At 32.4% G+C, this 17,507-nt stretch overlaps 2 protein-coding genes and 1 non-coding gene across 3 annotated transcripts; 2 read left to right on the forward strand and 1 right to left on the reverse strand.

Moving 5' to 3' along the window:
- Positions 1-2,673: 2,673 nt before the first annotated feature.
- LOC110427715 (Pectin lyase-like superfamily protein) lies at positions 2,674-4,572 on the reverse strand. Its single transcript, XM_021443274.2, has 4 exons — positions 4,405-4,572; positions 3,574-4,314; positions 3,325-3,463; positions 2,674-3,215 (listed from the first exon to the last, which is right to left on the reverse strand). The coding sequence occupies exons 1-4, from the start codon at positions 4,518-4,520 to the stop codon at positions 2,994-2,996; spliced, it is 1,218 nt and encodes a 405-aa protein (XP_021298949.1). The 5' UTR covers positions 4,521-4,572; the 3' UTR covers positions 2,674-2,993.
- Positions 4,573-8,042: 3,470 nt separating this feature from the next.
- On the forward strand, positions 8,043-8,114 carry TRNAP-AGG (transfer RNA proline (anticodon AGG)). The gene has a single exon. It is a non-coding gene; the product is annotated as a tRNA-Pro (tRNA).
- A 3,263-nt stretch (positions 8,115-11,377) lies between these two features.
- Positions 11,378-14,279, forward strand: LOC110427716 (uncharacterized). Its single transcript, XM_021443275.2, is given in 4 exon segments — positions 11,378-11,987; positions 11,990-12,426; positions 13,367-13,603; positions 13,870-14,279. Coding segments are annotated over 4 exon segments (1,053 nt in total). The 5' UTR covers positions 11,378-11,632; the 3' UTR covers positions 13,894-14,279.
- The last annotated feature ends 3,228 nt before the right edge of the window (positions 14,280-17,507 follow it).

Genomic DNA, 17,507 nt, shown 5'->3' on the forward strand with positions numbered 1-17,507 from the left:
AATCTTATTTTTTAATATTATATCATATCGTAAGGCATGGTAAAAAATTTTAAAACTATTATAAATAATATTTATACATGTAAAATAAAAAATAAAAATATTATATTTTTAACAAAATTGAAGATTATAAGATGTAAATTAAAAACATGATTTTTTTTTGTAATTTCAACTCTTAACATATTTATCAATAATAAAGACTTTTAAGTAAAATATATATTTTTTTCATATCAATTTATTAATTAATAATTAAAAAATATTTATCATGTTGAAATTAAAAGGGAATTCAATTTTTTTAATATTTTTTATTTAAAATCTAAAGATTGAAACTCATAAAATATAATTTTTCATATTTCAACTAAAAAAGTAATAAAGAATATATTTTTTAATAATTAATTAGAATTAAGTTTATAAAAAGTCCATTGACTGTATTGTACGATACACTTTTGTATCATAAGATATGTATCGTGTATTGTATGATACGTATTTGATACTTGATCAAATGCGATATAGTTACATATACATATTAGTTTTTACTAATATCATATCGTATTGTACAATACATATCGTGTACTACACAATAATGAATATTATTGTAAATGAACACAAGCAATTGAATTGGAACAAATGTTTAGCACGTTTGTGATGATATTTAACATAAAAAGTCGAAATCTGTCATTTTAAGTAAATTTTGAACAATTATATTTTAAATCTCTTGACAATGGTGATTTTAAATTTTTTTTCTTATTCAATTACATGAGTGATAATTATTTTTAATTTACCATAAGGATTCTATACTTTTGTATTATTGCAGAAATATGATAAGGACTCATCGTCTCAAGCAATCAAAACGTTTGGAGGCTATTCGTACTCACGTGCATGGGTTTGGAACTAAGGTGGTTGCTACAGCTTTACTTGATGCAGCAAGTTCCAATGTGTATGGCCCTTTCATCCCAAATCCTTCCATTAAAAACCCTATATATGTATGAGAAACTAGTAAATTTAGAACATAACTTACTCGAGATTGAGGAGCAAATAAAGGAAGTATAATGAAAATTAATGTAAAATATATAAAGAATGTAATGGAAGGAATGTTGTAAAGTATGTAAAGCCAAGCCTACACAAGAGTTAGAAAAGAAGTTGACGGGAAGGGAGGTGGATTCTGTCATTTGCAGCATAATTACATTTACATATATGTTGGAGAAAGAGAAAGCATAAACTTTTGTATTGTGATTGACTTACAAAAGTTAATCAAAAGATCAGTGTTGAACAAATGGGATTTGTTAGAATCAAGAGTCGATAATTCACTCAGAAATGTTTAGGCAAAGGATAACAACAATTAATGGCAGACGGTGAGACCAATTTGAAGTGAGAAAAGATAACAAAGTCTTTAGCCAAAAGATTGAAATGAGTGCATTGCATGTCTCTTTGGGTGCATAAATAGAGTCCCACATTCCCACTTCCCCCCCCCCCCCCCCCCACGACCCACAAGCTAGAGTTGAGTTATCATGGAGGTCACCCTCCACCCCTCTTAGTCTCTTTACTCTATAAAGAAATAGGCCCACAGGGGGCTGAGATGTTCCTCCATGATTGACGGGAAAATTTGGGTTTACTCCCCTTTTAATGTGAAAATTTTTCCTCCCATAACCATTAGTTTCACACAACAGGGGAGAACTAGTTAGAATCCTGATAAGCATATGGTGCCATCAATATACAAAACAATATAAAACGTATAGATATACTCTTTATTCATTGGCCTGCAGTCTCCTAAGTCTTAATATATTACAAGCAAAAGCAAACCATTTTCTTTCCGCCCCCTTGGACGGTTTATATACTTATCAAAGAATTAATGTATTAATGTCATTAATTAATTTCAAATTTAATATGTTTGTTTGCTTGACTTTTGTTGGCGACCAGTCCAATCAGTTGGTAGTATCTTAATTTGACTTTTATTGATCAAATGGGATGATTCTGATTTGTGATAAAGTGGTTGTACTGCCTAGTTTCATCCCAGATACAACCGTTATAGGTTGTTATCAGTTTTTATATGCAAATATGCGTAGGACGGGTCTCTCTCTTCTCATGTGCTGCTCTGCTCTACTATCCTTTTAAAACAATGGAAAATTAAGTAATCAAATTACTATTTATGTTTTTTTAAAAATAAAATTAAATAAAAAATTATCTTTTGAAAAATTAGGGTTTAGTTACATTTCTTTATACAATATATATGTTTATATTACCAAGTCTTAAATGCAGTTATTTAAAATTTTTCCATATTTAGTAGTAATATGAAAAATTTAATGTTTGTTAATACATGCAGTCTCTATATTTTATTCATAATACTGTTTTGTATTGTGTAATCACATCTACAAAATTTTTATACAAAGTATTCAAAAAAATGTTATTAAAAATATTTTTAATAGTACAATTTAAAAATATGCAATCCTAAATCAAATTTATTGTAGTGAAATAAAATAGTTTTAAAATTAAAATATTTAAAATAATTTGGATCAAAATTAAAAAAATTACGAAAAAAAAAGTCAAACTAAGATTGTATTTATGAGAAGGGAGAAGTGAATAAATTTTAGCAAATGTTTATTGCCCAGGTCAAAATATAATTAAGAAATAAATAAAACTCACATATATACTGCATATGATAAAAGAGAGTCACCATCATGAAAAAGTGAGACATAATCTATATAAGATTAAACAAACAAGTCTTTGGCCATTCATATGAGATAAAATTAAATCAACTCTGCTGCAGATGCATGCTTTTGTTCCATCCATACAACAAGAAATTTGACTTCTAAGGCAACATGCAGAGGTTGTCGCTTCATGACATTCTTAATAGAAGCAAACAGGGAAAACTAGAAATACATGCTATACTTCAACTGCCGGCCAGGAAAAGGCACGTACCTAGCTAATACACTCCTCATTTTGACGTTATTTTTTGCTAATATAAATATACTTATATTGGGTTACTGCTAAGTCAAGAACTAGCAGCGGGAGCCCCTCCTGCAGTTAAGTGCACCAGCATTCACAGTAATTGCACCCACGAGAGAAGATGGTCTGGCACTCAGACTAGAAGCCCTGGCATAGGTTGAAGATGCACCAGCACCTGATTGCCTGAAGAAGGCTCCATTCAACATCAAGTCCCCTTCTGACCTCCAGTTCCAGCTTCTCCATTCACTCTCCGGCGCATCCTCATGCTTGGTCACCTGCATCAATTGTTACAAACTTCATTAGGCCATATGTATCTGCAAGGTAAAATGCATGTTTTACCCTGTATGGAGAAGTGCTTGTTCTTGCTGAGAGCTTAATTATTACCTCTTTCTTAGATCCATCATCAGGTGCAAGAAATCTATTCCCTTGGCTGTTGATAGTAGGGTTAGCACTGCCACCAATGGCATACATTTCCCAGTGTGTGTAATCATTGTTCACCACATGGAAATATCCATGTCTACACCTGTAATGTAGAATAAACATGAGATTAATCAGTGAACATGTTTGATTAGCTTGGGTTAATCTTATATATATGGAACTAGTATAAGTAAGAGTTTCAAGCTTGAAATTTACCTTGGCATTCGTTGCACTAGCCCTTCTCCGAAATGGTTAAAGGCAACGGTGACTTGCATGTCCTTGTCTTGCGTATAGGAATCGCTGTGGCCCAAGAGCATGACTTTGTCATGATGGGTCATGTAGTTGTTGGAGATAGTCACGGCGGTGGATCCATGGATGACATCGATGAGTCCATCATGACAATTAGACAGTGAACAGTGGTCAACCCATATGTTCTTGCTCGCAAAGATGGACACGCCATCACCGTCCGATGGAGTCCAATGCCCGGCATGTTGAGGAGAGTCTCTTATAATGGTATTACCACCTGGCTGGCAGTCATGTATGTTGATACCATGGATGATGATGTTTGACACATAGTGGATGGTGAGGCATGGTCCGCCCGAAATGTGAACGCTTGCACCTCTACCATCAATGGTCTTGAAAGAGTTCATGACTAGCTCTTGCTTCAACGTGATCACCATGTCTCCCTTGAAAATGATCCACAATGGCTCGTCTTGGATCACAGCATGCCTCAGAGTGCCTGGCCTAGGATTCACAGGGTCGTCGTCACCAGCATCTGTAACAACATAGATTCGACCATTTTTGCCTCCCATGGCATCCTTCCCGAACCCAATGGCACAATCAGCTAACCTTTGACGGTTACTCTCCCAACTGGGGTCACACCTCCAGCAGTCATCAATGGGGTTCCCACTTCCACAGGACAAGTAAGCCAAGTTCCTCCTCGAAGCATTGATGCTCCTGCAAATAAAAACAAAAACAAGTGTAACACCGACAATGAAATTTACAAACAATAATATTGTATCAAGACTATATGTCACGATTGATTACTTGTGAACTTCATCTACAACCAATTCAGGGTCTCGAACAGCTGAGGAAGAAACCAGATTAGGAACCAGGAGAGAGATGAAGAAAATGAGAAAGACAAAAAATGTTGGCATTGCCATTTCCTTTCTTAAATTGGAAAGTAGCTAGTGAAGTGGGGAGCCAAAGGGAGGTGGTGGTGGCCAGGCCTTGTTGAACGGGGGTTTATATAGAAGGTAAAAGCCGAGAGGTGAGGCGTGATTAATCTAAGAAAGTGGGTCCAAGTCACTCGTAATTTCAGGTTTTGTCAGTCTTGGGGAGTCATCCGGGTAGTTTAAACCGTTAATCAAGCCTAAAGAAATTCAAAATCCTCTTAATCATAGTCAATCATATTGAATTTATTGAGTACTTGCATTTCATCTGAGCCAAAAAAGAGTCAGTTGATCCTTTACCTACCTTTACTTTATACATAAATATATATATATATATATGGTTAATTTATATTTAGATCCGTTAATTAAAGATCTTCATTTTACCCCACGAGTCAAAAAATCAAGTACCGAACAACATTTATTTATGTCTCGAAATCATTAACTATAACCAAAAAAACTAATTCCGATATTTAAACATAACTAGTAGATTTTTAAAGGGAAATTATGTTAAGAAAAATCATCAAACTCTCTATTTAGATCCCTTAATTTACTCAACAACATAAAGGTAACATGTTTTTGCCAACCATTTCTTGAAAAATGATGTGCCAGTTGACTACTTTTTCCATTCCATTAAGAGAGGGGAAATTTGGGAATTTACATGTCTTTTTTGACTTCCTATACGACGTGATACAAAACTAACATGAGAAATCCGAAGCATGTTCTACCCTTTTTCTCATTGTTCCTTATCTATCATCAACATCCTCTTCATGCAATGCATGTGTGCATGTCTGTAAGCGCAAACCAAGACCCTGTAGGACGAAAATTTTGACTTCAAGAGTCAATATTCTACCATCTTTGATAACATGAATTCCCTAAATTAAGGTAGCTATAGTACTCGATATTGACCTTTATGTATAATTAATTTATACTAATTCATAACAGTAATTTAGAATATAAAAATTACTCAAATTAAATGCAGGGATTTAGTACTTTAAGATTTTCTTCCTCTTTTTTCATGTAACTCTTTAATAAGTGAGATCTTTTTGTTTTTGTATAAATTGGAAAAGAAACCTAACCTTATTGTTAGAATGATTGGTGTATATTAAGAAATTAGTAATCTTTCCTTCTTTTAATCCATGGAAACCTTGGAATAAACTAGTTCTTTATATATAAAAATCACATTCAAACCTATTTATCTTACCCATAAAAGAATGGTATTAAAGTGGGCAAGTGGCATTGGGAGATGCAATGTACTATTGTGTATAAAGACTGAATTAATCATGGTAATTTCTTTTTTCCACTTGATCTTTTTTACTTTTTAGCACATTCATTTTGGTCCTAGGATAAAAGAATAGGGAGCTTTAGTCAACAGTTTTAATGGAGGAATAATAATAAGTACAAGTAACTACCAAACATGCTTTGATTGGGCTCTTTGTTTTGGTCTATTGGATTTCTTTTATAGCTAATTCATTACCCTTATAAGTCAACAGGTTGTAATCTTATCTTTGGGTCACCATTGTAATCATTGTCCTACAATGAATCTGCCAGAGGACCTCAAAGTACAATTAATAATTATTATGCATTCAATAGTCCAACAACAAAGTATAATCTGTAATAAGTACAGTGACAAGTTACAAAACGTATTAAATTAATCATCAAATTTTAATCAACGCCACAGTAAAACTTGGCATGAAATCACCAAGAGACGAATTTTATTGAATAAAATAAATAAAAAGTTAGAATAAAGCAAAGGACATGAATGAAAAGTTACATCAGAATTGATGAATAGAATTTTATTGAATATTAATTAATAATAATTTATCGACTATTTTAAATTTTGTTAGATAATAATAAGTACGACCCTTGAATCAAAAAACCTGCTTTACAAGTTGACCTAAGAAAATGATGAATGGATCAAGGTCTAGACATAATACTATATGGGAAGCTATCTAGTGGCCCATGAAGCTAGCTTTCATAGGGCAGACCTCCTGTGGAACCGAGAGAGCCATGGTCCAGCCCATGGCGGAGGTCTGTGACCCCAGGTGTACCTTAAATTTAAAAGAGGTGATGATGTCCCCATATTTCATCATTTATTTTTAGACCAAGAAACACATGAATCGAGCTGAGATTGAGCCCACCTGATGCTGCTTGCAAAAAAGGCACTCCACCGACACATTTCACTCCTTCTCTGTCAATCACTTCATGGAGGTGCAACAATTAATGTGTAATTAGTTCACAATTCATTATCACAATAATCACATAAATATGGATCATATAATTTAATTTAAGAATTTATATTTAATATCTTTTTTAATTTACAGTACCGTGACAGAGACAAGATGGTGGCATCATTTCTTAATTTTTAATTTTTTATTATTATAGATATAAATTTTGAAATATATAAATTTATAATTTTATGTAATTACGTTTTAACTATCTTTCATGCAAAATCTTTAAATTTATCACTGTGCAGTACCTAACATTATTTCTTAGTCACAAAACACCGCTTCCTAAATGTGTAAAGTAAAAGTTCAAAAGTCATTCAAAATAAATATTTTTAAAATTATAAACATATTTTTTAAGATTTTCAATTTTTAAATTTATTCATTAATGATGTGACAATATTTAATTTATTGACAACTGCAATATATCAAATATAAACCCTTATGCCTAAATAATGAGTCACATTATGCATTTAGTCCATATATTCTATCAAAGTAATAGATTTAATCCTTGTACAATAATTTATAGAAATTAAATTTTTTTAGTTTCTAAAATCAACAATATTAATCCAATTATTATTAATAGTAATTTTTTTATTACCTATATTAATATGTTATTTAATTGTACTGGTGTGACAATGATAACATGACATCCAAAAATGATGCACTGATAATTGACATTAGATTTCAAACCTAATTTGTAATTTCTAAAGTCAACTTTGATGAATCATTGCTAATCAGTAAATCAACATTTTCATTTCGAATTTTTCATTTCCATTTTCCTTTCAATTTTCCTATTCTATTATTATTTAGGATGATTTTGAAAAGGGATAATTGATTTTTTAACCTGATTACAGCATCAGTTTGAGAGATAATTGAAAGAAAATAATAAAAAAAAAGAATGAAGTGAGATAAAATTAAAAATAATCAAACAAAAGATCCCAAAAACTTATTTGGATCCTTGATTCATCTCAACAATGTAGTCAAAATTTTCATCACATAATTATTACATCATAATTAGACGCCTTGTCGTCATATTTAATACCACAAAAATATAATCAAATATCATATCAATATAATTAACAAAAAAATTGTAATACTATTAATAAGTAGATTGATATTAATGTTGAAAAATATAGAAATTAAACTTTTACAGGTTATTCTACAAGAGTTATATTTACCATTTTAGTAAAATATAAAGATTAATTGCCTAATTCGACAGGAAAAGTAACTAGTGCCAAAATTTTCACGTATAGCTTTAAAGTTGGGGTGAAAGTGAGAAAGGCCAAAAGGGCATTTGGTCTAGTGGTATGATTCTCGCTTAGGGTGCGAGAGGTCCCGAGTTCAATTCTCGGAATGCCCCCCAATTATAATTTGTTTGTACTTCTAAATCTTTTTGCGTGTATTAATTTTGGCATATGATCAACGATAGCGACGGGCTGACTCCCTCGGCAACCGCAGCCTGCCAAAAGTGCTATAAAAAATTATTAAGAAGGTTGAAAAAACAAAGCCAAAGTGAAATTTGACAAATATTAAAAAAATAAAAATAAAATAAAATAAACTGAGAGAAAAGATATTTCAAAATGCAAATTTGGAGGTTTGTACACGTGTGCAAGCTGCAGGGCCATGGACAATTCACTTTCTCCTGCCAGTTTTTGCTGATTGGCTGCTACTCCTGCTCGGCTTTCCCTCTCTCTCTTCACCATTTTCTGCTATTCGACCAAAGACCATCTGGATGCGCCTTGTCAACCTAATTGATGAGTAAAGAGAGAGAAAAGAGAAAGTGTTGGGAGTTTGTTACATTATTAAGATAGGTACACAATTTTAAACCAATTTAATATAAATAAAACAAATATGGTATGATATCTGAATAAATATTATTTGATAAATTTGTCATTTTGTAATAATAAAAAAATCTCACATCAATTAAATCATAAAAATTAAAATAAAATAAGATTTTTTTCTTATTTTCAATTAATTTTAAATTCAATACCTAACCTAAAAATTCAAGAAAGTTGATGTTCAGTTTAGCATCATAATCACGGAAGAGTGAGAAAATTTTGCCTTTCGAGATTGACATGATAAAGATTTAGTTTCTATCACAAGCTTTAAGTAACGTTTGATATGAGAGAATTAAGAGTATATTTTTTGTAACGTATTCAAGTAAAATATATTATAATATTTATTTTATAATAGACTATTGTAATATTAGATTGTAATACAATCACATTATAGTTAAAAGATGTAATGTGATTATAGTCTAAAACTAATACAATCACATTATATTACAATTTACAATGTTATTAAAGATATTTTTATCCTTCAACTCTATTATTTTGTTAAAAATATTTTGTAATGTTATAATTAAAATTAAAAATATTAAATTAAATATATAATATAAAAATACAAATTTAAAATAAAATAAAATAAAATATAAAAAATTAAAATTTATATATTATAGGTAAAAAATAAAAATAAAATATATAATATAAAAAATATATTAAAAAATAAAAATAAAATATATAAGATTAAAATAAAAATAAAAATAAAATATATGACATTCAAAATATATTTAAGGGATGATATTATATAAAAATTAATAACAAAAATATAAGAATATTAAACTTACATTTTAATAAATAGGAGTAATTTTAAAAATTACATTACATTTTTAATAAAATATTTGTAAACAAAACGCTGTAATGTTATCTTTTTATATTTTAATTATTATTTTATTTATATATCAAATACTGTAATGTTAATTTTTTTACAATCATATTACGTATAATCACATTGTATTGTAAAGTATCAAATGCTACCTTAGTTTCTATCACTCTCCCTCTCCTTTTGAAGACTTATGCAAAAATCTAAGTGCAATAACTTTTTTTTATTGTAAATCAAATTATTAATTTGATCAATAATTTTATATAATTATCTTTTAATCATGTTTAATGTAAAATTTTAGATTAATCACCGAATGTTCATTTATTGATTTTTTTGTTATTTATGTCATGTAATAAATTTATTTTTTAAAAAAATATTAAAATAATAATAAATAAAATTCCATATCAAGTAATATCTTAAAATCTTAAACATAAAACTTCTCCGTCAATTATCAATTAATGGTAATTGCATTCAACTATGGTTTCCCCAATTTATTTAGTCATAGCTTCTCATTATTTTTCCTGTTAATTATTGTTAGTCACAATACGTATGATTTGTTTGTTGTTATTATTATTATTATTATTATTATTAGTCATAATACGTATGATTTGTTTGTTATTATTATTATTATTATTATTATTATTATTATTATCTTACGCTTAACCAATTTGCCCAAAAGATTGATCTTTACTTCATAAGTGTATAAATTATTATCCTTCAACTCTATTATTTTTAGTCATAATACGTATGATTTGTTTGTTATTATTATTATTATTATTATTATTATTATCTTACGCTTAACCAATTTGCCCAAAAGATTGATCTTTACTTCATAAGTGTATAAATTATTTAATTAGAATTATAATAACAAACTATTACCTAGTTAAATTATAATATCTAATTAGAGCTAGACTAATTAGCCTATATATAATGTTTTGTAACATATACAATTTCATAGTATAAGATTTTTGTTTTTGTAATAATTAAGACAATGTATTTTATAAAAAATTTTGAAAATTTGTTATGGCATAAATGTTCAATATTTTTTGCCATGAAGAATAAATTTATAGTAAAGAAAAAGTAACAGTATTACGTATCTAAAATTAAAAAAAAAAACCTTCATTTTGAGACCTTCCAAAAAAATAGAAAAAAAAGATGAAAAGAGTATTAATTTTTTTTTCAATAAGATATGATTTTAAGCAGAAAGAAAATCAAATTTAACTTTTTAAGTTAAAAGTACATGCATTTTATTATTGAATCAAATACCTAATATTTTGGATGTAAGTTACAAGATTTATAGACATAAGACTTTAAAATATCTCTTAATTATTTAAAAAAATTCAAATAAGTCATTATTATTTAAATACATTCAATCAAATTTTTATATTTTTTATTTTAATATAAATAAATTTTTATAAATAATAATTGATTAATCAAAATATCATGTAATTTTGATATTACATATTAACATGCCATAATAAATTATGATAGAAATATACAATTTTTTTTCACTCTTTACGTCGATATGATATTAATGCACATGAATATAAAATAATAAATAATATTTTAATTAATAATAATTAATTATTATACATAAAAACTTATTCTATTTATAATAAAAAAATATAAATTTAATTAAATATAATAAATGAATAAAAATTTATTTAAATAATTTAAAAAAATTTTCAAACATTGTATCGAGTTTATAACTTTAAATCTAAAAACAAGAAAAGAATGAAAAAAACCAAAGGGAGTAAAAGCCTAAAACCGAGGAGGTTTTGGCCTTATTCACGTGAATGATTATTAATGCAAAAGCGGAACCTTGCACTTCTAAAACTCACATCTGCACTGTCTCAGCCCTCCCATCACCAATTACTCCCCATTTTCCTTTGGAACCCCTCAAAGCAACCCCTTTCCAAATTGCATATTGCCCCATATGCCACCACCAATCCCATTTACAGCCAAAACGAAATCCAGATAACAACACAATCCATGCATCGACCCAATCACCTTCTCCCACGTGTCAGAAAAAGCACCCTTCCAATCACCATCACTCTTTTGACACCTAAGCCTCTCCTCTCCTCTGCCCCTCTCCCCTCCCCCCCCATATAGTCATGTCCTCCGTTTCTTTCCCACAAAAAATCCCTGCACTTTTCCTTCCACTTTCCCTCTCCTGAACCGAGCACTAAAGGCAGAAAAAACCGAACAACAACAACTATGTGCGACAAGAACTCAGGAAGTAGAAGAAGAAGGAGAAGAAGGAAGTCGAAGTCCAGTAGTGTTTCTCTCAAAGCTTCTCGTAAAACCAGAACGAAGACAAGAAAACCAAAGTATCTCAGCCTTCTTCACCTTGAAGAAAACCTACCTCAAATGACCCTGAACACCAACACCAGCAGCAACAACAACGACGACAGCAAAAGCAATCACCAACAGCAACTTAACTTGTTTCCGCTTCACCCTGAAAACTTGGTTGAAGACAAAGATACCCAGTACGATAATGTTTGTTTACTTTTCAACGCGACGGAGGAAGACAACGTCCATGCTGTTACTCTTAATGGTATTTTAGACAGCGAAGTACTGATTATAGAACGAAACGACGGCCGACGACGACGACGACGACGACGACGTCTGATGAGAGTCCTCTGTCGCCTTCTTTGACGTACGGGTATAGCGGTGAAGATCATACGAGGTCGCTTGTGCGGTCGGCTATGAAAGGGAAGAAGGAGAGAGATGAGAGTGAAGAGAAGTGGGTGGTTTACTCTGAGGTCGTGGAGAAGAAGGAGATGGAGGAGGTGAGTAGCTGTGACGGCGGCGGCGGCGACGGTGGTGGAGACGGTGGTGGTGCATGGTGTATCAGTAGTGGTAGTATTATTAGTAAGAAGAAGATTAAAAAGTTGTTGGCTTTGAAGCTTGATTACCAGGAGATCATGAATGCTTGGTCTGATAAGGGCCCACTTTACATTGAAGGAGAGTCCCCACAAACTGTCCCTGACTTGCATGATGCTGCCCGTGTAAGATCTCAACCCTTGATCCAACATTTCATAATTTTAAATCACTGTTTTCCTTTGTACTACTAGTACTTTATTTATTTTTTGTAACTTAGTAACACAAAATTTTATTTTATTGATAAATATGTGCATGCAAGAAACACATGGGGAATTTTTGTGTTTTATTTTAAATATGGTCGAAATTTTTGGTGCCTATGCTTGTTTGTGCAGAGAGAGAGAGAGAGTGGTGAATAATGGGATATATGGATGGGTCATGGTTTGGGTAATATTGTGTTGGAGGTACTTGTTTCATTGAGATGCTTATAGTGGACTCAGTGGGACTATAGGTTTTGCACTTTTTGCCTCATGCTATTCTGGAGTAGTGGCCCAGCTTTGCAACATTTGGTTAGCTGATAAAATAGACTACCTTTTCAGATTATATAGTTTTCAGTTACCATTTTTTTTATGGATTGAGGAACATATTGTAGTTGTTGTCTTCATCTTTACCATCATAGCAAGTAGAGGTGGCAATTGGTTGGGTCGGATAAGATTGGGTTTGAGTCATCATTTCAGGTAGAAGGAAATTTGTGTCATTTTAGATTCGAGTTGTTAACTTTTAAGACAAAATCAATTTAAGTTTGGGATGTTTTGAATTGGTTTTCCCTGTTGTTCGAGTTTGGATGATTTCAAGTTTAGGTTAGTTCAAGTTAGGATCATTTCGAATTGAGGTCATTTTAGATTTATGTCAATATGGATTCGGGTCGTTTTGGGTTGGATTGCTAATACCTTTCAGCTGTTTGCTTAATATCCATTTTAGTTATTGATAATTGCTTCTGCACCATATGAGAAGTTTTAAGTAGTAAGAAACAACACTAGAACTTCTGCTTTTACATTTTTACCTTCTTCCATTTGTGTATGTGATCAAGTAAATGTTAACAATCCAAGTATCTTGACATTGTGACAGGTGCTAGGGGATGTTTGGGGTAACGTTTCTGATCTATGGAGGGTCCCGGAAATGGTTACTAGCAATGTTGGTAGCTTCAAGGTCAAGGAAGAATATGAGGGGAAAGAGGACTGGAGAAGGGGGCATAGGGAAGCAAGTGTGTTGCGATACAAGGAGAAGAGGCAAAACAGGCTCTTCTCTAAGCGTATCCGGTATGAAGTCAGAAAGCTCAATGCTGAGAAGCGCCCCAGGTTGAAGGTAACCTCATTTTGCTCTCTCCTTTCAACTCTTTCTCCTTTCTCTTCCAGGTCCTTATTTAAACAATACTTGAATTATGGTTGAGTCCTTGGTCTCTAGCTTCCCTTAGCGTAGGTCAAGTTCAAAGTTTTTCATAAGTATAGCTTAGTTCAAGGTTGATCCAACGTTGATCATGATGCTAGCATATCTGTACTGTGTTTTTACTTAAACCTCACCAGCAGATTCTAATTGAGATCATAAACATGTTTTTTTTTTGGCGTTCACAGGGTCGATTTGTGAAGAGAGATTGAGGAAGTATACAATCTTGGTGATGATCTTGCTTCTTGGAACGATAATGGTCTTAGATTGTACTAGCACATCTCTTTTAGTTCATTTGTGTGCATTTTGCATAGCATGGACATTATGCTAAAACAAAAAATGAAAATTTACATAACCCTTTGGAACCATACAAAGAGGGAGGAAGAAAAAAAAAATTGAAGCAGCTGTAAAAGAACTAATGCTATTGTCAATCAGAAAATCTCAAGTTCGAATCCTGAAGAGAAGGGGTTTTCTTTTTTGAGATGAAAGAGGGCTATAATGTATTTGTTCAAAGCCTGATGAACTTTTATATGTACAAATAAAAAGAAAAGAGTAAAAAAAAATTCTGAATTTGAGTGTAAGAGAACAAATTACAAACTGCACTTCATCTTCTGTGCAGATAGAAGCAAACAATAGTCCAGTTTTTCATGTGAAGTTGATATATGCTTGCTACTGTAGAAACCAGGGTCGTAAACTGGGGTGGAATTCTTGATCAGATTAAGGTTTCCAGCGAATTAAAATGGAGGCAAATAAGAAAATTACTGATAACTCAATAGTCTAGAAAGCTACAGGAACAGACCTTTCACCAATGAAATTGGGTTTTGCATTATTAGCTTTCAAGCATTTAAGTTTCCAACCTCTCAATTTGCTATTACATTTAAGTTTGCTTATCCACCTGCAAAAGTTGTCACCATGCCTTGACCAATGGAGCAGCAGCCATGGTTACTTGTTAATATCAAGTTGATATCACCATTAGCTATCAATAAATTTCTTTCGGGTGTCAATGTTTAGGAATTAGTCTATGGTTTGAAAATGGCCAATTCACGTGATTGGAGCTTGACTGTTCAACTCATTTGTTTAGGCTTAATCACTTGGTTGGGCTCGACCCAAACTACTTTTTGTTTTCTTTCCTGAAAGATGGTTTTGAAACAATGGAGAAAAGGAAAAATGGTCCCGAAATCGAATTGGCAGCAACAAGTCAATCCGGTCATTATCATTTGTTGGCCCAGAAAAATGACGTTATGACCTTTGAGAAAAGGCTCCATGTGGGAAGTTGCTTATCCAGTAGCGCCGAATGGTATGCTGTCTCTACAGTCAAGAACTACATAGCTTGGATCATGCAAGCATGTCTGCAGGAAATTTTACAAGTGTCTTTGTCAAAGGAGTCTCAGTGTGCTTTTGCAAGCACTAATTTCAATTGAAGAGATAAAACCAAGAATGTTTTATCTTCAGAAGAATAAGGTCCTAAGGTCTAATGGCTTCACCACTTATTTTTTCAAGAAATTTTGGAGTATAGTGGAGCAGATGTTGTAGCAACTCTTTCACACTTCTTCAGCGCTGGTGACATGCTCACTTGCTTGAACTCAACCATCATAACTCTAGATCCCACAATGCCCAATCCTAATCACATTTCAGAGTCTAGACCAATCTCTTGCTATACTATAATCTATAAATGCATCACCATGGTCTTAGTTAGCAGGTTTAAAAATTGTTTGCCTTCTACTATCAGCAAAAACCAAAGTGTTTTTGTAGAGGGTAGAAGTTTGGTGGATACTGTAGTCATGACTCAGGAGATGGTAAAAGACAGGATAGATCCACTCTATCTCCTAAATTTACCTTGAAGATTGATTAGAAAAAGGCATTTTTTTTAAAAGGTGTTGTGAAAAAGGCATTTGACTCACTAAATTGGTGTTTTATCTTCAAAGTTTTGGTCGCTTTGTGGTTCCCTCTGGTTTTAAAACCTGAACTAACAGCTGCAGATACACTTCTAAATTTTCTATTGTTATACATGGGGGCTTGGTTGACCTCCACTGTCATCTCAAATGTAAAAAGATTCAGCTTACTCATCTGAGTCTTACTGATGAGACAATAATCTTTTGCAAAGGCACAATTGAGTCTGTTACAACTGTTAAAGAGGATTCTCCATGACTTCTACAAGGTTTTTGGTCTGACGCTGACAATGCTAAGAGTGAATTCTTCTATTTTGGTGAGTCTGCTCATGAAGATTCTGTCCATTCTTTTACAGGTTTCAAGTATGGTACCTTGTTAATTAAATAACTTGGTGTTCCACTGGTGACTAGGAGACCAATAGAATATGATGGTACTCCTTTGCTAGAAAAGATATCATGCAGAATCAATGACTGAGCTATGAAATATCTTTCCCGTGCTGGGAGGCTTTGCTCAACTTGGGGACGCAAGTGATAAAATTTTTACTATGTAAGCTGTCACGGCAGTCTTAGCTAACATAACTTTTGATGTTGAGTGAATTTGCCAATAGAGAAGAGTGGGTTTTGAATCCATTGGTGCAAAATGGGGCCCTATTATTTGTTTGGCATTAAATTTTCTCCAACATTTCCCCCTCAAAAAGTAGGGAATAGTTATCATCCATTGTTGTTTATGCTGGTGTTACGTTTTTCACCCCATGGAGCACTAAAAGCCATGAAGAAGAGGCCATAGGGCTGCTACGGATAAGGTTTATAGCTGTTAGCAAATCAATTCAAGTGTAAGCTAGCAAAGCAAAGATGTTATCAAGTCAATTTCAATAATGTGATCTTTTTTCTTTTGTTTTTTGGTTTCGTTTTGATAGCTTGGGAGGAGAATATGAACTTGAGAATTCAAGAATAGGAGCAGTATAATACCGTTCATCCTCCTGCTGGGGCTGCATTCCATTGGAAAAAAGATTAAAGGGTACCAACAATGGAAAAAGACTGAAAACTTGTGTGCTGGATTACAGTGGTTAAGCAGTAGCCTCCTTACTTTGATAATTGTGTGTTCATCCTCATCCAAGAGTAAGGATTGCTGCAGTTCCTGGTATAGAAAAGTACCCAAGATTTTGATCAGTTTAACAAAAACATGCCTTGTAGAACAGTCGGAAAAAGGAAGAAAAAAAAAGAGGATGGTTTCACAGGATTTGAGTTATTGTGGAGGCTGTTCATTTGTCATCCATTTGAGGTCAGTGCGGCTGGTCAAGTCCTCAACCACCCTCCAGCACAAAAGTTAGTCGCAATCACAAGAAAATTAATAATTATCAGCTCAGGAATTCCCTTCTTTCAAATGCATTGACCTTCCTTTTATTCTTATTATTTTTTTTACTAAACTAAGTAAAATCTCCACAGGAAAACAAAATTGTAGTACCTATTTCTCATTGTTATGTAATCACTGAGAATTGGATGGAACTTAAAAGATTTGTGCTATATATGATCATGATTAGTAACATGGAGCTTGTTTAATTATGTTAAAAGAGTTATTATAGTCTTTGCCAACAGATTCCATTTGACCCTCTGCTATCTGATGAGAACTGTGACCCTAAGGCAAGAAGGAAGATGGATTTCAGAGAAGAAGTTTAAAGAGCAGTAGCTATTCAAGGCCTGGAAGCCTTGCTTTGGCGAGTTTTCGCATGCAAATTCTAATCCTTAGGGTAATAACATAGATAGTTTAAAGCAGAAACATACCTCACCTTGATTGAAGTTTTGGGATGACAGAAGGAAATCAATGAAGTGAAGCAGTGGCATAAAATTAAGTTGACAGAAGAGAAGAGAGCACAAAACTGCTCATGCACAGGCCTTTTCTGTGTATGTTCAGCTGTGCTCTCTATCTTCTGTCAACA

Source organism: Theobroma umbraticum, unplaced genomic scaffold (genome assembly GCF_002168275.2).
Source record: "Theobroma umbraticum cultivar Fairchild unplaced genomic scaffold, ASM216827v3 scaffold_239.0, whole genome shotgun sequence".
Classification (NCBI taxonomy): domain Eukaryota; kingdom Viridiplantae; phylum Streptophyta; class Magnoliopsida; order Malvales; family Malvaceae; genus Theobroma; species Theobroma umbraticum.